The 25,800-nt window shown below is 62.3% G+C and overlaps 1 protein-coding gene across 3 annotated transcripts; it reads right to left on the reverse strand.

The window, feature by feature from the left end:
- Positions 1 to 1,814: 1,814 nt before the first annotated feature.
- On the reverse strand, positions 1,815 to 25,402 carry BCL7A (BAF chromatin remodeling complex subunit BCL7A). 3 transcript variants are annotated; one of them, XM_016153817.2, is made up of 6 exons: positions 25,100 to 25,402; positions 18,326 to 18,407; positions 15,646 to 15,742; positions 11,794 to 11,961; positions 7,725 to 7,846; positions 1,815 to 4,708 (listed from the first exon to the last, which is right to left on the reverse strand). In XM_016153817.2, the coding sequence occupies exons 1-6, from the start codon at positions 25,189 to 25,191 to the stop codon at positions 4,637 to 4,639; spliced, it is 633 nt and encodes a 210-aa protein (XP_016009303.2). In that variant the 5' UTR covers positions 25,192 to 25,402; the 3' UTR covers positions 1,815 to 4,636. The 3 variants fall into 3 exon arrangements, with proteins under 3 accessions (XP_016009303.2, XP_016009302.2, XP_016009304.1); XM_016153816.2 differs by lacking the exon at positions 25,100 to 25,402 and adding an exon at positions 23,354 to 24,300; XM_016153818.2 differs by lacking the exon at positions 25,100 to 25,402 and adding an exon at positions 19,668 to 23,332.
- Between the last annotated feature and the right edge of the window lie 398 nt (positions 25,403 to 25,800).

The raw sequence follows: 25,800 nt of genomic DNA on the forward strand, positions 1-25,800 counted from the left end.
TAGCCCCCTCTCTAGCAGAACGCTCTCCCAAGGGTTCCTGCAAAAAATCCCAGGGCCGACTCTCACCAGGCCACTTCGGGTCACGTGATCGCTCCTGAACAAATTGCTTTCCCCAGGGGAAGGCCACGGCCACCACTCAGGACGGAGTGGACGACAGGGACCCCTACTGGAAGAGGACGGGACTGCAACCGGCAAAGGCGGCCGCCGTCTGCCTAAGACGCATTCCTCAGCCAGGGGCCAGGTGGGTAGACTGGCCGATAGGGGCTGCAGTCCCTCCGCAGACTGACCTCTGACCTCCATGACACTGCTCACTGGGTCCAGACTCAGACTTGTACCAGAGCTTTCTCCGCCTGCCTCCCCCGCCCACCCACCTGCAGTACTTACTAATCGCCTCAGATCACCTGGGGACAAACAGGCCCTGCAGACAGCTCGCAGCCTTCCACGTGGCCTGCCGTCCCAGGCCCCAGCTGCCCTGCTCCCACGTCCAGTCTGGCCTTTGCCAATCCATGCCGCTCACTGGCAGCCCCGTCTGCAGGCCAGAGACCTGAGACTCCAGCCGCTCCTCACCATCGACAGGGGCAAACGCGCTTCCGAGCCCCGCGCCTGGGCTTTCTCCACCCTCCTAGGAGCCTCCCCGACTCCACACCAGGGGCACTTCCCCCCTAACCCCACACTGTGTTGGGCGCCTGAGCGCCTGGCTCACTTCTCCGCCCAGGGAGAAAGGGTCAGGTCGAGTGAGTCACTGCTGCCCCAGGCCCAGCACACGGCTGGGCTCAGACGGTGCCCAGTAAGCCTTGGGCACGACAGCGCCTCAGTGAAGGGAGACGAGAGGCAGACAGACAGACGCAGACAGACAAGGAGCTGAGACAGAGAGGCCAAGAGACGCAGACAACGTGAAACGATGACTGAGAGACTCAGGGGTGGGGGGGGGAGAGGGAGGGGTTTCCATAGAGAGATGAGTGTGGAGGGGCAGTGACCCCCAGGGGACAGACACGCAGGGAAGACAGAAACCAGGACAGCGAAGGGTGCCAGCGAAAGCGTTTCGTCGTCGTCGTCAGGCAAACAAGGCCCCTGTGGTCTGTGTCTTATCATCTGAACTTTCCACGGCAGTTCATCTCACTCGGCAGCCGGTCCTGGCGAAAACGCTGGAACCGTTCGAGAGGAAAGGGCGGGGAGGGGAGGCAGGCAAACAGGGAGAGGCGGGTGACCAGGGCGAGACCTGAGGCAGGCCTCCTCGCTCCCCCAGGGCCGGGTTTCATGTGGAAGAAGAGGAAGTGAGGCTGCACAGAAAAAAGGAAAAAACGAAAAACAAAAAAACCCAACTCAGGAGCCTGAGCTGAGAGGGAGGGAAGCAGGAAGGGCCCTGGGAAGGTTCTGACTTGACCACAAGTCGCCGCATGGCGTGTTACGACAAGTCGTGACAAACTTGCAATCCACCTGTGATGAGGACTCTTTCAAGAGTCCCCGTCACGGGCCACAGTCTCCCAAAGTCAGGGACGCGGCAAACTGCTGTCCTCAGCCGGGACCTGGGTTGGGGGGCTTGGTGAGGCTTTTAAACTGGGGCGCTGACTGGCTACGTGACTCACGTGAGAGACGGTCCTGCTGTTGCTGCCCCCATAGGAGGTGGCTGACGACACCCACCCGCAGCACCCACGGGCGCTTAACGACGGCAGCTCCCTCCCCGTGTGCGAGAAGCTAACGGGGTCCTGTACAAAGTCAAGGCCACACAGCCGAGCAGGGGGCCAGAGCAGCCCGTGAGGGACATTCTCACCATCAGTCTGACTTCATTCTAACGCTACGAAATCACACGGCGGTCATGATTTGAATTTTTTTATTTTCTGAAATGGAATCATTGTACATTGTACAAACCATATCTACTGATGGAATAAATAAAGTGAAAAATTATACTGCTGTACAACACACCAAAAAAAAAAAATTGTAAGAGGAAAAGAAAAAAATCAGATAACATGAAAAGAGGTCTTTGCACCTCTAACCGGGTCCTTGGCGGTAACGAACACTCCAAACCACGACTCCGTTTGCGATGGGGGGGTCACCACCCTGTCAGCCGCTCCACTGCCCTCTGGGTTACGGGTGTAAGTGCCAGCACTCTGTGGAATGTGTACCCGCAGCTCCCCCAGCTGGGAGATTTTTGGGGAACCCGTTTGCCCTGGGAGCCCTTTAGGCCGCTGGGGCCCGGTGTGTCCTCGGAAGGCGTGCTGGGACCCCGCCCTGGCTCGGTGGCCGAAAGGTCTTAGATTCTGCGGTGGGAGAGGCGCGGGCGCAGGGCAGGCCGGGTCGGAAGCACGTGTGGGGTTCTGCGGGCCCCGGCCAGCGTCCAGCCCGGGGCCGCCGGCGCGCTGCCCGGCTGGCATGGCCACGGCGGGGCCCGGCCGGTCCCCACCTCCGGCCCATTCCTACCTTCAGGCACTTCAGAGAAAAACTAAATGACAGCCTCGTGTCGAGGACGGCATCTTCATCCTCAACCCTGTCGACTCCCCTTGCCTGTCCAGCGAGGCCACTTCACAGGGAATGGGCACGGGGGGCGGGGGCCCTGGCCGCCTCGCTGTCCCCGTGGACGTGTGTGTGCGTGCGTGTGTGCGTGAGCGTGTGTACATGGGATTCTCCTTCAGCTGTCTTGGTTGTCGCCTCTCGTTTCCGCAAAAAAGAGCAGGAAAGAAACGCTGGAATTCATCTTTCATTAAAATGGAGTTTTGCTGCAAAGAAAAGCGTTGTTAACTCTACAGGAGCTGGAGGTAAAGCCGCCGCCGCCATGAGGTTCGCTGAGAGGTAACTGCAGAGCCCAGTTCTCCACAAACCGACCGCCTGAGGGCAAAACTCATCAGGGTGTTTGTGTTTTGTTGTTGTTTTGTTTTAAGACAAACCTTTCTCAAGCATCACTAACTTCAACATTAAGATTTCCAAAGTCTGTCCTTTGTTTGTTTGTTTTCCCTTATTTCAGGAGACATTTTTGCATGAGGTATTTGAAATTCGGGAACATTTTGATTCTTCTTGAAGTGCAGGAAATAGACTGGCTCCTTAAAGAAAACAAAAAGGTAAAGAGCCACACCCTCAGAAACTCTTAGAAAACTGGACCTGGCAGACACTTCCCACGGTGGTCGAGAGAGAGAGAGAGAGATCCACAGTCAAAGGTGGTACCTGCATATGCACCGATTAGCAAAATAATTAATAATAATAATAAACATAAAAAACAACAAGAACAGAAGAAGACCAACGGAACCCACACCCTCTCCCCCCCCACCACACAACTCAAAGCGAGTTGGAACTCCAGTGCAGTAAAGAAAGCTCAGGAAAAAAGTCTGTAAGGAACTAAGAGCCACCAAGCCTCAGAACCGGACGGTCCGGCAGTTGGTCCATGTTAGTGAGAGGAGGCTGCCCCAGGCAGGCGGGGAGGCCGGCACCCCTTCCCGGACGGGGGGAGACACTTTCCGACCCCACGGGGCCGGCCTGCCCCCCGGCCTTCCAGGCCCCGCCATCGAGGCCCGTTCCCCGGCAGAGACCGAGGGGCACGTCCTGGGACTGAGACGGGATCCAGCAGCCGGCTCGCACGGGTCTGTGCAGATTGCGGGGTCTGTCGCCTAGCCTCCCCCGGAGGTGCGGCCGGGGGACCTAGGGAGGCAGAGGGCAGCGGGTCCCTGTGGGCGCGAAACCCGAGCAACGTCCTGTCCTGTGAAAAGGCAGCCCGGCCCGTTCCTGCCGGCTGCTCCCGGCCGCCCTGGGCGACCTCCCTTGTCTTCGGGAGACAACCCCGCAGTCAGCCACAGAAGCCGCTTCGGCGTCGGAGCCATGGGCCACCTCAGGGCTCCGCGTGTCCGTCTGGGCCCGCTCGGAAACACCAGGCTCAGATGCCCTGAGGAAGTGCGAGCGTATCGCGTAGCCAGGGCCTGGCATCTGAGGCTCCCCGGACCCTGGAGGCCGGTGCTGCCCCCCGGCCGGGGCTCGGGGCGTGCCCAAGACCCCCCGCCCCCCAACACCTGGAAGTCAGGCAGCCGCGGAGGTCCTGCTCTTCTGCGGCCTCTGGCTCTCTCCCTCCCTGCCTGGCCTGCTCCCGTCGAAGTCCCAGGGCAGGGAGGCGCGAGATGCGAGGGCCGGGGCAGTGGCCGCCTCCGCAGAACTGAGAGGGCACTTCGCAAAGGGAGATGCAAAACAACCGGGACAACATGCCAGAGGTCACCTCAAGGGAACAAGGCACAAAAAAAGAAAGCGGGAGGGATCGGTGGGACAGCAGAGCCCCGACGAGAAGCGGATTCCTGATGGGTGCCACCTTCGAATAGCTTATATCATTAAATAGAGAAGTGGGGGGCGGGGGGGGGGGGCTGGGAACGATACAGCAGCAACGCGAACGCAGATCTTGGCTTCAGAGACAGTGCGCAGAACTCCTGAGCGGCCCGCCCGCCTCCGCACGGCGGCCGCCTCGAGGCGCGAGTGCTCTTGCTTCACAGCGGAGAGTCCTTCAGTGTCTGAGAAGTCACGCCGTCCTCCAGTCTTCCTGGATTCGCACTTGGTAAACGTGGAAAGTTAGCAGTTCTGACCCGAGGGCTGGCCCGGGGGGCAGGTGCGGAACGCAGCCAGCTGACGGCTCTCCCGCGAAACGAGGACCGGACTCGGAACCGGGCGCCTACATCTCTTCGGAGCTCTGCTGCGAAGCCTCCAGTTTCATCTTCTTCGAGGGCGGCCCCCCTTCCAAATCCTCGGGGAAGGAGAGAAGGGCAGGTGAGCACGCCGTGACGTTGGAGAGGGGCCCACACGCCTGTGCGGTCCCCAGGCCGCGGGTCCCCTGGGCCCCCCCGCCTGCCGCCGTCGCCCCGGCTTCGTGCCCATGTGCCCCTAAGCACCCCTCCCCTTCACCCCGCACGTCCTCCGATCTGTCGCTAACTGCCGGGGTAGTGACTCACGCACCAGGTTCAAGTTTACCTCTCCAAGCCCCAAGACCAAGCGTGCCGAGTTGACAATGGCCCCCGCGGGGCCCAGCGCAGGTGCCTGGCCCGGGGCGGATGCTCGGCGGGTGGGGAATGTTTGCATGTGTTTCATTCTGGGCACAGGGTGCGTAGCTGTCACCGGACTCCCAAGAAGTCCCGTCACTCGGCACGTGCTCACCCGCCTCTGCCTCGACTGTCCCGCTCGACTGTCTCAGGCATCGCCAACCTGACCCCGTCGCCCGAGACCCGCCCCCGACTTCCCTGACCCCAGCCCGCGCTCCGTGTCCGTCGGCCGTGCCGCCTGCCTGGGAAGGAGCCGGACGGTGCCCGGGCGCCCTCTCTGCCCCCGTACTCCCACGCCCGGCCTCTCGGCCGGTCCCTCTGACCCGTCTTCCCGTCTGCTCCCGAGCCGCCACCGTCCCTCTCTGGCCTGGATGGCGTGGCAGCCCGCTCCGCAGCCACCCTACACGGCCTTTGACACAGCCCAGGCCACCTCCGCAGACTCGCACGTAGCATCTGAAGCCTGCCCACGCTTCCCCACTGACTTCGGAACGAGAACCCAAGTCCTCGCCGGGCCGGGAAGGTCCTGGGGACCTGGACCCACGCCAACCGGGCACCTCGTGTCGCCCGCTGGCGCACAGTGGGTCCCCTCTGTTCCGCAGGCTCACGCCTGTCTCCAGGCCCGTGCACCTGTGGCTCGCTCTGCTTAGAAAGCCGGCCCTCCCGGCCCAATCCCTCCTCCTTCCAGACGCTTCCGGGCATCGCCCTGTGCCGGTCCCCCACGGCACACAGGGCGGCTCTGCAGTCCGCCGCGTCTGCTGCATCCCGGCGGGGCCTCCGCCTCCCCGACCCTGTCACGAGCCCCGTGAGGGCAGGGAGCGACCTCATCTGCTGCTGCTTCACCCTGGGCCTCCGTCATCCGGCACCGAGCCCGGCGCACGGTGGGTGCCCAGTTAGTTACTGTTAGATAGAGACCCAGGGGCCTTGAGACAGGACGTGGAGGAGCTTCTTGGGGCCCGAGAGCAGGTGTCACAGGGAGAGATGACGGACACAGGGAGACAAGAAGATGCCTCTGTCTTCCCTGCCCTTTTCCTTAACACGGAAGCGACAAAAGCTGAATCCAGACGTAACGGGAGGACGCGGGCCACGCTGCCTTCCGAGATCCTGTCCAGGAGGAGGGCCTGTGGTTCTGCGGAGCCCTTGGCAGGGCAGAGGGGAACCTCGCGGTAACAGAGGGGGCAGGAGGCAGCGCGGGGGAGGGAGAGGGAATGAAGGAGAGAAGAGACTCGCGAGTGAGCCTGGCTCTACAGCGAGGGCGGGGGAATCCTCTGCTGGAGGGGCGGCGTGGGGACCCTTCCCTTCGTCTTTAAAACAGGAATGGCCGGACTTCCCTGCCAAGTTGTCTGCCTTCCAGCAACGCATCTTCCATCTTGCTCACTCACACGCCTAGCAGCTCTGCGGGAGAATGTGGGTGTCTCCGCGTAAAAACAGCGGAGGAGGACTAATTTCAGGTCTGGGCCCCCCGGAAACGGCAGTGGAGGAGGCAGCACCTGAGAATGGAAGACCCCAGGGCTTGCCCAGATGTCGGGGTGGGGTGGGGCGCACTAGACGCCTCCAGGCTGTGGGTCTACGTCTCCAGCTGAGCTGACCTCTCCTCTACTGAGTTCGAGAGGCCCCGAGACCCCACTGACACCTCGGTTTTACAAACCATCCACGAAGCTCTGATTTTTATTTCTAATCAAACGGGCTCACGCTAGGCCTGAGGCTCTGTGGCTCGCTATCCTCATTTTGCATGGCGAGAACATTAACTTTTTTTATCTGTACCTAGGCCAACCGTACCCGTTCGGACAGCTGCCTACCGGCCTGTTTTCTACACGGCCCCGGAGCCATTCGGCCAGTTCCCTTCCGACGCATTTCCTGCCGGGACCGGCGTAGCTTCCATCGACACGCGCCGTGTGTCCCGGGCATCTGGGGAGTGTCCCATAGGAGAGAGGGAGGTGCAGACCCCAGGATATGCGGGAGACCAAGTCTGGGGCTCGTCCCCTGGGGAGGCCCGGCTCACGGTTCTGCCCGCGGTGTGCCCGCCAGGCCTTGCTGCACCCCGGCCTTGCCCTCCCGGCTGCTAATTTATTGTCAGTTTCTCCCGAGGCGCCTACTGGACACCACTCAGCAAAGGGGAAACTTTTTCGGTTGACGTTCGACAGCGCGACCTGGGTCCGGCTCCACCGAGGGCACCCCGTTTTGGCAGCTGGAGACGCCGCAGCTCGGCGCGGGGCTGGGATTCGAACCCGGGACCTTTCTTTGTTCCTATCCACTGGGCCCCCTGCTTCCGCACTGTCTGATTCAAGCCAGATTCTGACAAAGAGTGATGACCCAGAAAGGGGTCTAGAGGAAGGGGGAGGAGAGTGGTCAGCTGCAAAACGGCTCCGAAGCCTGTTTCCCGCAGCCCCGAGGAGGCTGACCGTATCCGCCCAGCTCTGAAGGAAGCTGGCTCTGGGCCTCTGAGAGCGGGCAGCGCTTCTGTGGACGCAAATAAGCAGAGTGACAAAGCTGAGGCTGGGGCGAGGCGGCCTGCCTCTTCCCGCAGCCGCGGGAGGGCCGGGCAATGCCTCGTCCTCAGGACAGCCCCAGGGCCGGGGTGGGACACGGAAGGACGCACCCGGAAGTGCCAATCGTCCCACGAGAACACGAGAGAACGAAGTAACGAAACACCTCTCGACGTACCCCCGACACCCCAGCAGGCTCCCGGCCGCTCTGGCTGCCCCTCTGAGACCTCGATCGAGGTACCTGAGCGACTGAGGACGTCTCCGCCCCTGGCCCCGCGTCTCCGGGCGGCTGCCGCTCGACCTTCTCCGCACTGTTCATCGAGTTTTCCGCTGGAGACTGTGCATTCTGCTCGTCGGAAGCATCTGAGGGAAGAACAGGGTGACAGGAGCTGTTTTCAGACACGTGAGCCGCGGGGCCAGATGGACCCACTGCTAAAAATACCGGGAGCTGGGTGCGCTCGGGGCCGGCGGTCTGTGCAGGCCGCCGTGCGCCGCCGGGTCCGGGACGCCTCCTGCCTGGTTTTTTCAGGGATGTCGTTTGAGGCAGCCCAGGCCGGACGGGCGCGGGCCCCGCGGCCTCCCGCCCTTGCCTGCACCCCGGTCCACGTGCCCCTGGAGGACAGCTAAAGGGAGCCGCAGAGTCTGCGCCGCGGGCACGCAGCGCCCCCTGGTGGACGCAGCGCACTCCAACCGCTCCGGCTGCGGCGCCTCCCTCCTCCCCGGGCGCCGGCGCCCCCCCGCCCCCAGCACAGGTAACGGGTCCTCCGCAAACATCTCCCGGAACGGTGTGGGTGCTGTCCTGACCGGCAGCGCAATGAAACAGAAAAGACAGGGGGGGAAGAAATTAAAAAACCAGTTAAAGCTGCCGATCATCTCGCCCTGCCCACGGCCACCACCCGGCTGACATTTCGGAGGATCGATTTAGTCCCGGCTTTCCAGATGTTTCCCCGGCGACCCGCACACAATCCCCCTCGCTCCCCAGACTGGGATCGCACGGCATTTCGGAAGAATTGTTCATGTCTTTAAAAATTCTCTAAGTACGAGAACATGCAAGATGGCCGCACAGGCTCCTCGCAAGCAGCCACCTCGTCGACGAATCCTGTTTTGCCCGTGTCTTGGGCTATTTCTTCCTTTAGCGCAGGGAAGGAGCGGGGGCACAGCAGGTGGTATGAGGGGGTGCGGCTCTGGGGGAAGAGGCACCTGTGGTCTCACCTGAAGCTTACTTGGGGCGCTGAGCTGGGGAGCTCAGGAGCCAACACAGCGACACCCCACCCAGGGCCCCAGCTGGCATGCGAGGCCCCAACAACATATGCCACCCTGTTTTTTTTTTACGCGCTCTAAAATACTCAAGAGTGCCTTACTTTCTGGGGTTCCTGAAGCAGAGCAGTAACAAAGGAGGCGGGGGGGGGGGGGGTAGGAATCCAGGCTTAAGTTTTTCAGCAAGCAAGCAATGTGGGGGGCAAAGGGGCCTGACTGGCAAGGGGAGGGGGGGCGGGCTGGGGAGCAGGGCAGGCGGCAGCCCCACCTTCCCAGGCGGCTGACCTATCGGCCCGTCCCAGGTGAGTGTCTGCCAACATGCTCTCACTCCCCAAGGCAGCGGTCGTGATCTCTTACGGGCAGTGCCCACAGACCTGACACCCCGCAGGGTCTGAGCTGGGGTCCGCTGCTGCCAGGGGTCGGGTCGGGGGCCCACCCCCGCCAGGGCTGGGCTCCCCCAACACGCTGCCACCTCGGCGGACACCAGGTCTACAGAAAAGACCTGGGTTCCCACGCTGCCTCTGCCACCCTGGCACCCCCGACCCCCTAAAATTAAGGCTGACGACAGCCTCCCTGTCGAGTCACGGTGAGGATTAAATGGAAGGACAGGAAAAGTACCTGAGCAGCAAAATAACCCCAGATGGCAGTAACCGAGGGATCCCCGAGGGCACAGAACCAAACTCCCCATAAGCCTGACATTTCTTTGACATTTTTAGTGTTACCTTTAAAATCCACGTTAATGGCAGTTCCTCAAAAAAACTAAGCACGGAATTGCCAGACGACCCGGCAATTCCACTCCTGGCTACGGATCGAAAAGAACGGAAAGCAGGTCCTCGAACGCTGGTCACACATGTCCCCAGCAGCACCACTCACAGGGGCCAGAAGACGAGAAACGCCCAAGTGTGAACGACGAGATGCAAGGGACGGACAAAACGTGGCCCACCCACACGACGGGACACGACGCAGCCACGGAGAGGAGCGGAGCCCGGACACCTGTCACGACGTGGACGGACCCCGAGCACGCGGCGCTGAGTGGACGGAGCCAGCCGCGAACGGCCACATGGCATCGGGCACCCTACCCCGTGTCTGTGAACCGTCCAGAAGAGGCGAATCCACAGAGACAGAAAGCAGAGGTGGGGGGTGCCAGGGGCAGGGGGACGGGGTTTCCACTGGGCTGATGACATCCTGGGACTAGACAGAGGTGCTGGTCGTGTGACGCTGTGAATGCACTTTCTGCCACCTGCGACCTGTTAACACAAGTTTCACGCTATGTGGATTTCATCTCAATAATAATAATAAAAAAAAATCCACGACAGCATTATAGTCTATTTCGTAACGTGTTTGCTTTGAGAAACATCTCCGGCTGTGACTGTCTTCCCTGACGACAGTTCCCCTTCAGCCCGACGCAGTGGGCTCGGCAGAGAGGTGTGGGACGTGGCGCCCCAGATGTAGGCGTAGACCACGAAGGCGGCTGGTCACCCCGAGAGTCACACTGACCCCTCGCCCGGGCCGAGCGCTCCGTGGGGACCGGCCTCGGAGCCAGGGCTCGGCACGGTGGCCTGATTCCTGCAGCAAGACGGTGTTGGAACCTCGCCCAGGGGAAATTATTTTCCTGGGGCCTAAATTTAGTCCAGGGAGTTTGAACATTATGTCATTCCCTGAACTCACTCGGCAGTAAACAAGTTCAAACCAAGGTCAACAGCAGGCGACCAACCCGCCCTGTCCCGAAGGCAGGCAGTGTGCCCCAACCTGAAAGGCCGCGGGGAAGGAGGGGGGTCTGCCGGCCCCTGGGAAGCCCAGCAGCCCCTGGCGGGGGCAAGTGGGCCTGAACCCCTGTGCTGGTCCTGCCTGAGCAAGGCCGGGCAACCATGCAGGCCCAGTGGCCTGGGGTGTCCGGAAGGGGATCTGGTATGGTTCCCACCTGGGCCTGCAAGACTCGTGGAGCCGGCGGTTACCAAAATGTCGTTGTGGAAGGAAGCGTTAACCTAAGATATGTTTCCTGCGGCTGAGCTTGACCTGGCACTTCAGGGCAAAGGAGACGCAGACCTCAAACAAGGAGTGACGAGGCCACGAGGCCACGGCCAGGGAGCGAGGACAGGAAGCAGAAGCTGGGCGTGGCCCACACCTGGTCCTGCAGGGCTCCGGGTGACCCGGCACTGCCTCGCGAGAGGGCATCGCACCGCATGGTGCGCGCCGGGAGAAGGTCGGAATTCAGAGTCCGGTTTGCGCTGAAGGCCTAAGGCTTTCGTACTGTCATAGTCAAAAACCCGTAAGTCGAACCGTTATAAGACGGGGGCCAGCTGGGTTTGAAGTTTTTCCTTCAAGGGGAGTGCGAAGGCCTCAGAACATCCACAGACATCCACGTGTGCATGCACGCACACGCACGCACACACACACACACAAACTCACACTCACACACTCACACACACGCACATGCTCTCCAGTCACCACTTCTTGCTGCCTCCGCCATCCCCTCCCCTCTCCTGGCTCCATCCTGCCCCCCCCCCATTGTTTGTTCTCAATCCCGGCGACCAAAGTGACCCCTCGGACCATGACCCTGAACTCCCAGTGGCTCCCGTCCCAGCGGGCATGGGTCAGGGTCTGTTAAGTGGCCTTGGCCACCCACACTTGCGGCCCTGCCTCCTCTCTGACCTCTCCCGCTGCCTGAGCCCCCCACCCGCTCCCCTCCAGCCACACCGAGCACGGTCGGGCCCCAGGGCCTTTGCACGGGTTCCCTGTGCCCACAAGGCCCCCCTCTCCCCGTTACCCACGGGGCTTCCTCGCCCGGCTCATCTGCTCGGTGAGGCCTTCTCCGACCACCCAATCCTAATACTCCGCATAACGCGGCAAGGCTCCCCATCCTCCTCTCTTCTTTATAATTCTCCACAGCACGAATTGTCCGAACACCGGATCGCATGATATCTGAATTACGCCCCGAGGACAGACCCTCCAGGCCTTGCCGTCCTTCTGCCCTGGCCTTTGGGGGCCCGGCATGTGGCCTGTCCCCTGGCTGCGGGACCTGGAGGCGGACCGGGGTCCCCAGGCACACGTACCTTCGGCCCCGGGCAGCTCCTTCCCCTCGGCTGGGGCCTCGTCGGCCTTGCTGTCGGCGCCGTCGCCGGGCACGGACGGGGTGGGCTCAGGGGCTGGGCTGGAGTTGCTGCTGTTCTCTTGTTTGATGGGGGAGGCGTCCGCAATGGAGCTCTGGTTGCTGTTGTCATCTGCGCGGGGGAGAAACAGACACAGGGGACGTCCCTTGGTGTCCGCGGCAGGACACCCTCCCAGGAACGGAGGTGGCTGACATACCGGGGAGCTGGCATGCAAGGCCGTCCCCCACGGCCCGGCCTGTGAGGCGAAGGGGTCAGGGAGCCGGGCTTGGCCGCCTGCACGGGCTCCCCGCGGAGGCAGCCAGCCGCAGACGGTGGCCTGGCACGGCCTACGTCTTCGGGGGACATCTGAGGCCTCCGTCTGTGTGGGGAAACCAGGCAAACCTGGCTGTGAGGGAACGCCGCAGCCGAGGCCCGGCCCGCGAGGCCCTCGCCCAAACGCTGCCTCCGATCAGGCCTCCGGGTCACACGGCCACTCGCCACGGAACAAAAGGGAGGGAACACATTAACCACCCAAGTGGGCCACGCCACAGGACGACCGGCCCGGGCCTTCAAATCAATAAAAAAAAAAAAAAAGGACAGATTACTGGAGTTTACAGAGACTGAAGAGACCTAACAGCTAAACGTGATGAGAGAGAATTATCTGGATCCCGTTTTGAATGTAAGAGACGTTCTGGGACCATTGGGGAATTCGAATACAGTCCAAAGTTTAAACGATGTCGAGAAATGATTATTAATTCTGTTAGGAGTGACAGAGGCACACTGGGTATACAGAAATGTCGTTAACTATGAAGGGCGCTCAAGCGTTTAGACACAGACGTAAAGACGGCGACGTGGAAAACGCACTTTAAAACGCCCTGGCGCGGGCCGCGCGCACTTGTCAGAATTCCCTGAATTTCACACTCGAGAGTTGTGCATTTTTATACGTAAATTGTATTTCAATTAAAACACACACAACACATTTAAGAAACAGATGCGACAATTATGGTGTAACGTTAGTGGAAACCTAGGGAAAAAGAGAATAAAGTTAACTGAGAAATGGCACGAGTGTTTGGGCTGGAAGCAGAGCTGGGGGTCCCGGGGCACACGGCCCCTTGCACCGGACCCCCTTTCTTGGGCACCGAGAGTCATCTCAACCTGTAGATCCTCAAGGAGCGATTTCAAAAATAACACCGTAATCTCACGCTGCTTTTCTGGGCCATGCGGTACACCTGAGACCAAGGCCATTTTTGTGAAAGTGGGGGGAAGGGGGGGGCGGCGGGGGCAGGGAGGGGAGAGGCAGATCCACACGTCCTGGGCACCTACTGTGTATCAGGCACCAGGCAAGAATGTTTACAGTCGCTTTGCCCAACCCTCTCAACAACCCACCAGGTCGGTGCTGTCACCGAGGGGGAAATCGGGGCTCGGAGCAGCAGAGGCCCGCCTGGCTCAGGCTGGCCCCCGCCACCCCCAGCCCTATCTTGCTTCTCCCTCACCCTGCCAAGGAAGCGCCAGCCGGGCGGTCACGCAGCCCCAGCTGGGTAAAGTGCCTCTTACGTGGAGCGCACTCTGGGGGCCAGTTACACAAAGCCTCCTCCTGTGAATTCTGGGACTTGGGGGAAAAAAGAAACAAACAAAAAAAGATACACGCGCTCCTGACTTACCTTTTGAGAAAAAATCTAAACGTCCTTCCTACCTACACCAAGATACTGCGTGCGTGTGTGTAAGGAAGCAAGGAAGGCAGAGAGGCTGGACCCACGGGTCCCAGCATGAGGCTGTGTTAATGAGTGACAATAAACATTAACATTTAGCGAGTGAGCTGCCCGGGCCTGGCCCGGTGGCCTGCTCACAGCGTGACCCTGGTACAGGGGCCGACCCCGGCCGAGTCCTGGAGACTAAAGAGCTGGCGGCCAATGCCCTCCCTCAACCTCCCCCTCCCCCTCCCCCACCTTCCCCCCAGCCCCGGCCCACGTCCTGCCCTGCCCCCCGGGAGCTGGAAGCTGCACAGAGCATGGCGCCTGGCATGCTCGGCGTTCTAGGTCTGCGTCTGGAGTGCCAAGTCGGGACTTTCCCAGTGGCCTGCCAAGGCCCCGGCACCTGCACACTTCCTGACTCTGGGCCTCACCGTCTTCATCTGGACAATGGGGCTCATTCTTAGGACAAAAGAGGCAACGCACGAAATCGGGGTCCACTCAGCAAAATGCTTGGCGCCTTGTGACGGCTACTAACATGCCAAGGCTTCAAAAAAATCATCTCATGTAATACTCACGATGACCTTACGAAGTAGGCATTACTATACCCATGTGACAGATTAAATACAGACAAACCCAAAGTCTGCGCGTTAAATTACTAGACCAGGACCCTGCCGCTATGGGGACGGGGAAGGTCCCAGGAGAGCTGGTTTTGAACCCAGGTGGGATCCCCGCTCTAAAAGGCCCTCACCTATAATTCTGTGGTTCACCCCAAACCCCAAGCCAGGCCTGGAGTGCTGGCCAACGCCAGGGAGGGAGGTCACAGCCTGGCCCAAACACCTGCTTCTGAAAACGAACTGCATCCTGACGATGATTCTACGGCCAGGGGGGCGGGGGCCTTCTTGACACACTAACCGTCTGCAAAACCAGACTCTTTCGTTTTCCAGATAAGCCAGTTTGGGCAGACGGGGAGGTTCGCTGGCCTTCCTTCCCCAGAACGAGACAGCCCTGGGTCCGGAGGGTTAGAAACGCGAACAAACTAAGACTCCTTTGCGACGTTCTTACTTCTCTAATACCACCACGTCGTGCGAAAGGCTCAGAGTTCTCCAAAACACAAGGACGCTGACCTTGGCATCGAGAGATGGAGAAAGGCAAGTGCTGTGAGCTCTTCTACCAGCAGGCCAGGCAGGTGACAGAGCAAGGTGAGCCAGGGAGGCCTGGGGAAGCCACTCCCGCCCCCCTACTCCAAGGGACAGTGCCCCTGCTGGTGGCCTGGAGGGGCAGTGCACATCCCTCCAAGGCTGCCGAATCTGATTTCTCCCAGGATGGCGGAAACGCACGTTTCCTGATTTGTCAGTATCAGAAAGTCAGTGTTTTAGAAACTGCACGTGTGACTCTCTCAGGTCAGAAGTCAGGTGGGGGTTTTCCTTGGAGGGGCGGAGACGACCGGGGGGGTGGGGCGGATTGCTGGGTTCTGTCCTGCCCTGGCCGGGTTATGTGGGTTTGTGTGGCGTGTGAACATTTCAGGGAGTCATACGTTTAGCGTCTTGTGCCGTTCCTCTCAGATTAAAACAAAAAAAAGGTTAAAAGGAAATTAAACACCAGCAATGTCAAGACAAGTGCAGGCTGGCCGAGGCGCGTCTCCGGCCTGGGTTTGAGCGGTGGGACGCTGGTTACAACTTCTGAAATAAGACAGCCAAGGAAGTCGGGCCCCAGAGAGATGAGCACGTAGAAATCCAGAAATCCAGGTTGGAGCTTCCCAGCGGCCAAAGCAAAATGCGAAAATGGGACATTCGGTCGTTTATAGGCCGAGGAGGGAAAGAGAGACACATGCAGCCAAGAATCTTGCCGGCCACACAGGGCAGACAGAGGATCTCCGAGAGACTTCCGTCGTGGGGCGCGAAGGGGGTGTCACTTCATGTTTCGGGGGGTGCTGGCCTGGGCAAGGAAGGTTCTTCTCCTTCATGGAGCCTCGTCCCGGGCACAGCAGCACCCGGCCCTGCCTGGCCCCACCACCCCTCGCCTGGAATGTGAACGGACCTGCTGCTGAGACAATACGCAGCGGGCGCTGAGCCTCAGCCCAGGGGCCTGGCCGGGGCGGGCCCTGCGGCCGGCGGGGGCGGCTCACCGTGCATGTCCATCATCCCCGGGGAGGAGCTGTTCTCCGGCGTGGTCACCTCCGAGCCGCACTTCTCATCTTTGCCCTTCTTCTTGTTCTTGTTTTTCTGCAGGAGGAAGTGGAGCAGAGACCGAGTCACCCGCACGTGGAGCGAGACCCTGGGGGGCGGCGTGAAGGTTTTATTCTCCTGACCCATCTTGGCGCCCCCAGGTTCCCAGAGGGCTCTCCCTGACCTGCACTTCCACTTTTCCCGTTAGAGGCCTCGTCGGGGAGCCCAGGGGAGGGAGGCGGCTGGGGCAGGAAGGCCATGGGCACTGGGTTCAGCAGTGGCAGGTCAGCCACGGAAAAACAGAGTTCACACATTCCCAAACTGGTTAAGCCCCGGAGCTGCCCTTCTCCCATTGCAGAGGGAGGCTGGGGAGGGGGTTGGGGAGGGGACGCTTGTGGGCCATTTTTCACAACTGGAAGAGAACGGTCTTAGAAACAACTGTGTGCGTTGGTGAGAGGGGCGTTAAGGTCCCCTCGTTGGATGTAAGGCGACGTGACCATTAGAGAACAAGGCGGCTCCTCGTTCGGTAGTGGGGAACGATCTACCGAACTGTCCACGTTCAGCTCGTCTCGACAGCCCCAGGGTGTAGCAAAGGTGCGGCATGAAAGGCCACCACGCGGGGTCGGGGAGCGGACGGGGGTGGGTGCGGGGGTGTCCGCAGGGTCCTGCTGTCTCCGTGGAAGGGTCTGGCTGCCGTGGAGGAAAGAAGCCGAGTGGGGGCGGGGGCGGCGGGCACAGTGACGGGAACAGGTTTGTAACAAAGCATGCCGTCAGGAATCCAAAGTTAACGTTTCACACCTAGCCCACCGCGAGGAGAACGGCGGTTGCTGGGGTCTTGGGTTGGGGGGGGCGACCGGAGAGTTTCCTCGGTGAAAACTCTGACGCCGACCCGGGGTTTTACCAGCGTGAGTGTAACAGCAGGTGAATCACCTCCACTTAAAAAAAAAAAAAATTTTTTTAAGGGATGTCTGAGTTTTGTTTTTACCTCTTCAAAAGGACAAAACTTTCGAGCGTTCTGAAGAAAAAGAAATGGCGTAACCATGTTGTAACTGGGTGTTTAAAAAAAGAAAATGAAACGCTCCCCCCCAAACCCCCCCAAACCCCCCGCAATGCAGAGTCCCGGCCACCGCGCTCAGAGGTTCGCACTCCGCTGTCCGGGGCGGGGCCCAGGGACTGGCATTTCTTCACGATTCCCGGGGGATCGGACACTCGGCCAGGAATGGGACCCGTCGCCGTCACCACAGAGGGAGGGAGAGGCTTGGCGGGGACAGCGAACCGGCGTTTCCCGGGCACCGTCTTCGCGGACGTGCTGGGCTCGGGCCGTCCGCGGGCCACGGCGCTGCCGCTCTGTGGCCCGAACCCCAGGACCCCGACCCTGCGGCTTCGCTGCACGGGGGAGGGGACCGGGGCCCGCCTGGCCGGCAGCACCGGCTCCTCGCAGAGGCCTGTCCGGCCCCTGACCTCGCGGCCCCCGCCCAGCCTGGAGCGGCCCTGTCCCTCCCGACCGCCCCCGTCGACCACGTTCTCGCCCCGATCACGACGCGGCCGGCTCGCCGCTCACGTCTGCTTCGTGCGGCTCTATAATTATCTCCCCCCCAACGAGGTTATAAATTCCTTGAGAGCAGGGACCACGTCTTCTCTAACGCAGCAGCGTTGGAAAGACACCTGATGAGTGCAAGCCGCAGACGGGGCAGCCCTCGAGGAGCCCGGCCACGCTCGGCTCCGCCCCCGGAGCAGCCGGTGCCCAGCGCCGTGACGGCCGAGGTCACGAGCCCGGGCCGGCACCAGCGGGACCACCGACGGGGGCGAGCCTGTCGCCACGGGGTCAAGAACGGGGCCTCGGCCTGGTGGAGGGCGGCTGCGCCTCACCTTCTCGGCCCCTTAGAGACCTAACCCCATCGCGACCCCCGCGTCACCCGCGGGAGCAAATGGGGCCGGGTGGCTTAGTGTGAGCCACCTTCCTGGAGGGGAGCCGTGTTCGTAGGACCAGGAAAGGCGCTCCGGGCCGGGGGACGGCCCAAGCGAAGGCCTGGAGCTGGGCCGCTCTGCGCTTTGACTGGAGGTGGCAGTAGCTGCCCCGGGGTCTTTGGGAGTGAGTGGCCTGGGAGCCGCTACACAGAAAACGCGCCGTGGGCGCGGCCATCGATCCTTCCTTAAGATCAAGCGCAGCCACTGGGGCCCCCTGTAACGGGCTCGGTCGCCAGTCCTCCTGGAGCTTCCCACGGTGGCCCGCACGTCCCCGCACCAAAGTCTCTCACTCTGGGGCCACCCATCGCGAGCAGCTCCAGCCCTCGGAAGGTTCTCCATCCGCGGAGAGAGCACAGCTAAGCCACGGTGCCCGGGGAGGGGACGCCGCTGCCCCGAGGTGCGTCCCCACGGGCAAACCGTGGGGCTCTCGGCCCCGAAGAGATGACCGCAGGGGACACCCCCCACCTCTCCGAGGGCCGCACTGAGGCTGGGTGCAAGTGGAGTGGAGACGGGTGCAGCAGCCCCTCCGGCCCTAAGCCAGGTCCTTCTGCTGCCCGAGCGGCCTTCGGCCTGGGCCCCTGCCGTGGTGGGCAGCGGACGGCCCCTCTCGCCCTCGTGGGAGGGCGCACGGAGGGACAGCCCCACCCCAGGGGGCTGGCCCCTCATACTTACATCATCGACCTTTGGCTCCGTCACAGGGACCCACTTGTAGATTCGCAGGGATGTGTCACCCACGGTCACCCACTTCTTCTCCCTACGGAGGAGGAAGAAGAGCCTGTTACCAGGGGTTTTGGGGTCAGGGCCTTGCTCCCTACCCCGCGGGGTCACCGGCCACACTCCCTCGGGGACGATGTGATGCAGAGGCTGCTTGGGATCAGGACTGTGAGCGGCAGGTCCCACGGGTGAGGTTCCGGCCCCAGCTCTGCTGCTCGCTAGCCGGGGCCGCTGGACACCTCACGTCACCCATCTGAGCTCAGCGTCCCCTCCGTGAGACCACGCGGGGCTGTCGGCCTCTGGGCTGCGGTGACGGTCACGTGGGACAGCGTGCGTTAACGTCCAGCTGCCGGGAGGAGATGTGTGGCAAGGCCGGGGGAGAGGGGCTGCCATGGTGACAAATCCTCGGAGGAGAGGACCAGGCCCCAGGATCCTCCGGCCTTCGCCCCGCGGCGCCAGCGAACAGGGCCGCGGAGGGGGCTTCGGGCCAGCCAGGCCCCCCCGGGGGAGGGGGCTGTGACGGGGGTCTGGGGTCAGTGGGAGGAAGTGGACACCCGGCGTGCCCTGCCATCGGGCGCAGCTGAGGGCGGGCGGGAGAGCAAGGCTGTGCGGTGGCCTCGGCCCAAGGAGGTCCCCAGGCGCTGATACAGAGGGGCTGTGACGGGGAAGCCCGGCCCCAACTGTGGGCTGCGGCCGGCTGAAAGGGTGCTCCGAGGCCCCACTCCTTGGCCCCAAGACGGCACCTGCTTCAGGGTCTCGGCTCCCACGGCCCACGTCTGACCCGCCCCCTCGCCCGGCCAAACCCTAAGCTCCCCAGAGACAGGGTCCAGGGCCCCCTCCTGGCTGCTAGAGGCAGGTTTACGAACGAGGAGAAAACTCACGAGCCACAGGAAGGAAAAGGGGCGACCAGCTTTCATAAGGATGAAACGACCACCCCCTCCTCCCCTCCGCTCTGCTCCGAGCTATCGCCATTCTCTACATGACGGTTGCAGCCTCCCCAACTTCTGTCCTTGACCCCCTGCAGTCTGTAGGACGGGTCACGTCACTTCCTGTCCCCGAATGGCGAGTGATGCCCAGAGGCCCCACACCGGAGGCCACCTCGGCTCCGGGAGAACCCGCCCGAGGCGCAGCTGGGACGCGAAGCCAGGCGGGTGTGGCTCCGGGGGGGTCCCTGCTCCTCGCATATCGGGCTCTGCCATCTCGGGAGAAGCGGGAGGTCACAGAGGATCTGTCCACGGCTCGAGGAGGAAGTGAGCCGATTCCAGGGACTGACAGCGGGATGTCGAGGCCGGACACACACCTGGTACAGGTGGCAGAGCTGCCAGGAGCCCTCGGCAGGTTCGGCGACGAGGCTCCACCAGACCCGAGAACCGCCCAAGGCATGCGCGCCCCCGTGAGCTGTCTCGCACCTTCTCAGCCGCCCGGGCCAGACCTCGGTGTCGGATTACGCTAGTGCATTCCGGGTGCTCCAAGCTGTTCACGCCTGCTCTAATCCTCCCACGAGCTCACGTGGCAGGCACTGTCGCCTTCCCTCTTTGACAGGCAAAGAAACTGAGGCACGGGGAGGTCAAGTCATCGAACCCTCCTTGCTGCTCTGCTGTCCGGAGCGGCCTCCTCGGCCCCCGGCCCTGCCCCTTTTAGCCCAGAGAGGAGGACGTAAAGGCAGGGATCTCAGTCGCTCCCCACCCACCTCCTACCTCCTGGAGGCGAAACGGACGACCCGCAATCCCGGTCTTTCCTCAGCTCCATTCCGAGCGATCGGAAGTGCCAGGAAGGGACGGGGTGTTCCGAGAAGCAGTCCCAGCGACAGAGCAACAATCACAATGGCCCTCGCGCGCCGAGGTGCGTGCCGAGCGCTTTGGTCACACGCCGTCCCTCCCAGAGATCGCCCCAGGCCTGGGAAACGTGGACGACTACCACCCCGCTTGACCGATGAGGAGACGGGAGGCCCAGAGAGGTTACCGCGCCAGTCCACGGTCACACAGCGAGTCGACGGCAGAACCAGGACTGGACACGGGCTCCAAGCCCGGCCACCCGCCTCCTGCCATTCTGTTACCCGTGAAAACGAAGACGCTGTCCCGTAGGCCACACCGGTCACAGAAGCGGGACAAAAGTGCACGTTGCTGGAACCCCGCGCAAGTGACCAAAGGCACCTACTACTCACAAGCCCTGGACTGGCTTCCCCGGCCTGGGCCCTAGTAGGTCAGTAAATCTCCTGTTTGATTGTGTTAAAAAGAAAAAAAGGGATGAATTTGCAATATGCAAGGCGCCCTTCAGGGCAGAAAGTGAACCAGAGCTGGGTGCGCGTCACACCTGAGCCAGGGTGGACGTCTGCAGGTGCTTCCCAGGGTGGGCACGGGCTCTGCGGGTGATGAGCTCAGCGCGGCCAGGCGGGCTGTCACTCTGCCCCAGCTGGCGACCCTCGGCCCGAGCGCCCAACTCACCGCGCTTCGGCTGCATGTCTAGGTGTGGACACGGCGGGGCTGCCGGACAGAGGGGAGGGCGTAAAGAGCCCGCGCTCGGGCCCGCTGTCCGGCCGGCGGCCGCCCAGGCAGAGACGGGGCCCCGAACTTCAGGCACAAGCCACTGAGCCGGCGCCAGGGAGGAAGAGAGGAAAATCCACAGACGTGTCGCGTGAGCCTAGGTGTCTCATCCAGCGGGCGGCTTGCGAAGCACACAGTGGCTCAGAGGAGCAGCTGAATTCCCACTACAGCCCCCCCGGCCCATCACACAGGGCACACAGCCCCCACCCCCAGCGGGGACATTAAGCTGAGTTATTACCTTGCAAACAGGTGTGTTTCATCCAGCCCGAGTGGTACTTTTAAAAAATCTGAATCGACTGCCAAACTTAAAAGAGAAAAGTCAGACGACATAGAGATCCGGTTTCCTGGCTACTTACAAAAACTCGATCTGACCGCAAGGGACACACAGGCCCCCCAAGGAGCAACGGCACTGTCCAGACTGGGCTCTGTGGCTCCCCCAGGTCCCCCAGCTCTCTCCACCTGCAGGCACTGGACCCAGATTCACCATGACCAGCAGGCCGCACCCCAGTCTCGCCGTGACGCTGCCCCTGGCCGCGCCCTAAGCCCTGCTGCCTTGACGGCCCCTGGTAGCCAGCCTGCCTTAAGTACCTCTCTTTCCCATCAGACTTGGACTCCCAGACGAAAGGACTAAACGAGGTCCCAGCTGAAGGACTCGAGCCCCAAACACTCCTCCTCAGCTCGGATTCCTATGCAAACGACAAGCACCCATCCCAGATTCTCCGGGCCAAGGCCAATTTCCAATGTTCTTCCAGGTCCACCCAGGTCCAAGGGCGAGACCATCTTGGGGTCACCTGTTTCCCTCGAAGACAGCTCTAAACCCTTCACTCTGTACTCACGTCCCAGGGCTAGTCCCCGATGCCTCAGGAGGCCTGGCCGCTGGCTAGCCTTGCCCTAACTAGGCCCAGGCCCGCTGGACCTGCCCTGTGCCCAGCAGGTGGGCACCTCCAGAGGAGCTGAGGTGACGCCCTAGCCACAGGCCTGCCCCTCCCCCAAGGACAAGTGGGAAGTCCTCAGAAAGTCCTGTGTCCACAGCCACTGAGGGACCTTTCAGACCAAAGGCCCGGGGGTCGCCAGCCTGAGCCTACTTCTCAGCTCAAGCCGATCTCCCTCCCCTAGTCTTCTCCGCTCACACTGGGCCTCCTCACCCAGTTTCCCAAAGGGGGGCGGGGCACCATTTTGTCCCTCCTTTAGCCACATATGTTCTGGCGGTCTCGTACTCACTGGCCCACCCCGCTGGGGCACCAGAAGGGACAGGGGGAGCAGCCGGCAGCTAGGACGGGGTGGCCGCGCTGGCTGCTGGCTTTATCCAGGGGCAGGGGCAGGGTGAGGCTGGCAGAGTGGGGGCTGTCACCGGTCACTGGGCCTGGGAGAAGTACCACCCCAAGCTTCCAGGCTCAATGTTATGCCAGATACCTCCATTCGCCTCTGGGGAAAATATAGGATTTCGAATTAAATTTGAATTTCGGATAAATAGTGAATAATGTTTTCAGTACGAGTATGCCCCAAATACTGCATGGGACATACTTAGGCTAAAAAAAATTTTTTTGTTTTAAAAATTATTTCGTTGTTATTCTCCGGGGCATTTGAGATCTTGCCCGCCAGCATATATCGTCAATTTGGCTCGAATAAACTCATATAAAAATTCTCTACAAAAAAAAATTAAATAAAATAATTTCGTCGTTTATCTGAAATTCGAATTTAACTCGGTGTCCTGTAATTTTATTGGCTAAATCTGGCAACCCGGCATCACAGCCAGCGGCGACCTGCGTGGCTGGCGGCCACGCAGTTAATAAACAGCCCGAAGTCCGGAGGACTGACCGGAAGACCCGTTTGAAAGGCATGGTGAAGGTGAGAGTTGGCTTCTCGGGGCTGGGGAACCCCAAGAAATAAGGCCAAGTTTTTCTTGCTTAGAAGAGGCCGGAGGAAAAAAATATATAAACAAAATGCAAGTTTCTACAGAGTCCACCTGAGGATAAAGACATTTGATGACAGCTCCTGAGTAGGGACAAGTGCTGCTGGGGACATGACGGGGGCCAGGGTGAGCAAGTGGCAGAGGACCCCCTTGCTGCCACGGTTAGAGAAGTCACCGTGGTCTGCCCAAGGTCATGGCCAGGAAGTGAAGTGGCAGCCCAGCCCCGAGGTCTTGAGAGGACAGGACACGGCTCCCGAAACACAAGGAGAGAGGGAGATGGATTCTCCTCCCGTCCCCCAAACAAGGCCTGGCCTGCAGTGGGCTCAGCGGCATGGAAGGCCGGCAGGCCGGCGGGGTGGAAAACCCCACAGCTCCATCTGCCCTCCCCGCAGAGCAGCTGGCAGGCTTGCCCCACGGGAGCAGCTGTCAGGGTGGAGGGGCCTCTCAGAGCCGGGTGGGAACCCGGGGCAGGAGGTCCTGCCACACCGCCTGGAGCACAGACAGGCAGCCTCCTGCCAGCCCCCTCCTCACCTCCGGGCCGGTGGCAGAGGAGACTCAGGCCCAGGCCCCAGTTCTTTCTTGGCACAGGCGCTAGAGCAGGGGACAACTCCGGCCTTCCTTCTGGGAATCCCACGGGAGAGGGGGCTGTGGGCTGGTTTGCCTCTGTGCTCTGGCCTGCAGCTGTTTCTGCCATTTTTAAATGGCTCCGGTCTGGCAGGGGGTGTCCTGCACACTAGGCGAGCTCCCACAACGCCGAGGACTTGGATCTCAACTTTGGAAAGCCTCCCCTTCTCATGGTTCTGAAAATTCTTTGTCCCATCGGAGCCAAACCCAGCCCTCGGCCGGGCATCCAGCCATCTGCAGACAGCCCTTTCCATAGGAGGCCCAGGAGCACGTGGACTTTATTGATTTTCCTCTTGCCTTTTTTTTTTTTGTTGGGTTTGACTCAGAAAGGACAGCTAACTTGTGACACGGCTAGACTGGATCCTTGCCCCCTGTGGTTTTTACAGACCAAGGCATTACTCAAGAAATGACACCCCTAAACATAAACATAGCCCACCGCGGGGGGCCTGCCCAGTTTTCAGGCTTTAAATAAAGGGTCAGGACGAGCCCATGGGCGCTGACACCCGGGAAAGCCGTGGCTACTCCTCTCTCTCCCTGACCCTGCTGAAGCCGTGGGAAAAAAAAAAAAAATAATAATAATAATAATAAAGTTGAAATCAGGGAGCTGGGAGTTTTCAACAAGTCTGCCCCAACCTGGCGATCTGCGGCGTCTGGGGCCTGGCCCTCGGGCCGATTCCGCGTCAGAGCCCGCCGAGGCCGCGCGAGCGTCCAGCCCTATTAATTACAGCAAGGCCACGCTGGCCACTCGGGCGCGAGCTGGAGAAACACGCGCGGCCGACCCCGCGCCTCCCTTTGCCCCCGCGCGGAGAACAAAAACAACGGCTCCCCTCGCAAAACAGGCACGAGCTGCCGGTCGGGGAACGGCAGACGCGGCCCAGGACCGGCTTCTGGTCCCGAACCCCGGCTCGCCCGGGCCCCGCGCCCGGCGGGCGGGCGCCGCGGGCGCGGGGGGTGCCCGGGGCCCCGCAGCGCCCCTCCTCGCGCTCGCCCCCATCTTGCCTCCCCGCCAAGAGCCCTCGCTCCAGGCAGCCCAAAGCGCTAAATTTAAACGGCTCGCGCTCTGCAAACTCCGCAGACTCGAGGGCGCCGGGCCTGGGAGGCGGGGAGCGAGCGAGCCGGCCGCCCGGCCGGCCGGGGAGGCGGCGAGGGCGGGAGGCCCGGCGCGGGCGCGGGCGCGGGGGCCGGCGCTGCGCCGCCCGGGGCGCGCGGGGAGGAGACGGCGACGGCGGCGGCCCGCTCGGCGCTGCACAATGGAGCTCGCGCTCTCCCCTCCGCCGCCGGCGTCGCGGCCCCGGCGCGCGGGAAGCCGCTTTCATGTGACTTGCACAAAACGAAATGGCTTCTGGGGCCGGCCCCGAAACCCCCTCCCGGGAGCCGAGCGCCGCGGCGGGGGCTGCCGGCCGCCCCGCCGCCGCGCTCCGGGCGCCTCCGCCTCCGGGCGGCCGCCGCCGCGCCAGGTGGGCGACGGGCGCGAGCGCACCTGGGCAGCGGCCGCGGCCCCCGCGTCGCGCAGGTGACCCGGGCCGCGCGCCGCCCGCCCTCTCCAAGTCCCGGGCCCGCGGGCGGCCGGGGCGCTGCGCCCGCCGGCTCTGCGAGCGGGGTCCGGGGTCGCGCGGCCGCGGCGCGCGGCGGGCGCGCGGCGCCTCCGCTTACCATTTGCGCACTTTCTCGATAGCCGCCATGACCCTCTTGATATCATCTTTGGCCCGGCTCCTGGTCTCGGCTCGAACCGACCTGCCCGACATGGTTCTGGCGCGGAGAGAGAGGCTGCGAGCGCGCCGCCGGGTCCTGCTCGCGCCGCGCGGCGGCCACACTCGCGCCCGCCCGCCCGCCCGCCGCTCACTCACTCGCGCACACACACACACACGCTCTCTCTCTCACACACTCACACGCTCGCACGCACTCGCACACATACACACACACACACACAAAGCCGGGGCCGCCGCGCGCCCGGGCCCAGTGCGCAAGCGCCGGGCGGCAGCTGCACGGAGCAGGGGGAGCAGCGCGGCCTCCGGGCGCCGCCGACGCGGGGCCGCGCCGCGAGCCTCCCGCCCGCCCCGAGGTGGCGTCGAGGGGCGCCGGGCCGCCCGGCCCCGGGCTCGCGGAGGGGGCGCCGGGCGGACCCTCACCCGCGGGGGGGGGGGGGCGGGGGCGCAGGTGCCGCGGGGTCCCCGGGGCAGGGCCGGGCCGGCGGGCAGCGGAGGGGGCGCGCTCCTCGGGAGCCAGCCCGGCGGCTTGCGGCGGCGGGTGCAGCCACGCAAGTTTCCTGCGGGGCTCTGGACTTCGCGGAGTTGCAGACGGCGATTCGGAACGCGAGGTGCTGCTCCTGGGGAGAGTTGAGAAACACAGAGCTA

This window comes from Rousettus aegyptiacus, unplaced genomic scaffold (assembly GCF_014176215.1).
Source record: "Rousettus aegyptiacus isolate mRouAeg1 unplaced genomic scaffold, mRouAeg1.p scaffold_m13_p_5, whole genome shotgun sequence".
In the NCBI taxonomy this organism is placed as follows: domain Eukaryota; kingdom Metazoa; phylum Chordata; class Mammalia; order Chiroptera; family Pteropodidae; genus Rousettus; species Rousettus aegyptiacus.

Bases quoted from the DNA above. Each gene is read 5' to 3' on its own strand.
- BCL7A (XM_016153816.2), bottom strand. From the start codon at position 23,700: ATGGAAAGGGCTGTCTGCAGATGGCTGGATGCCCGGCCGAGGGCTGGG. The intron at 15,743-18,325 runs GTAAGTATGAGG...TTCCTCCTGCAG, and splicing joins CGGAGCCAAAGGTCGATGAT to AAAAACAAGAACAAGAAGAA. The intron at 7,847-11,793 runs GTACGTGTGCCT...TTCTTCCCTCAG, and splicing joins GGAGCTGCCCGGGGCCGAAG to ATGCTTCCGACGAGCAGAAT.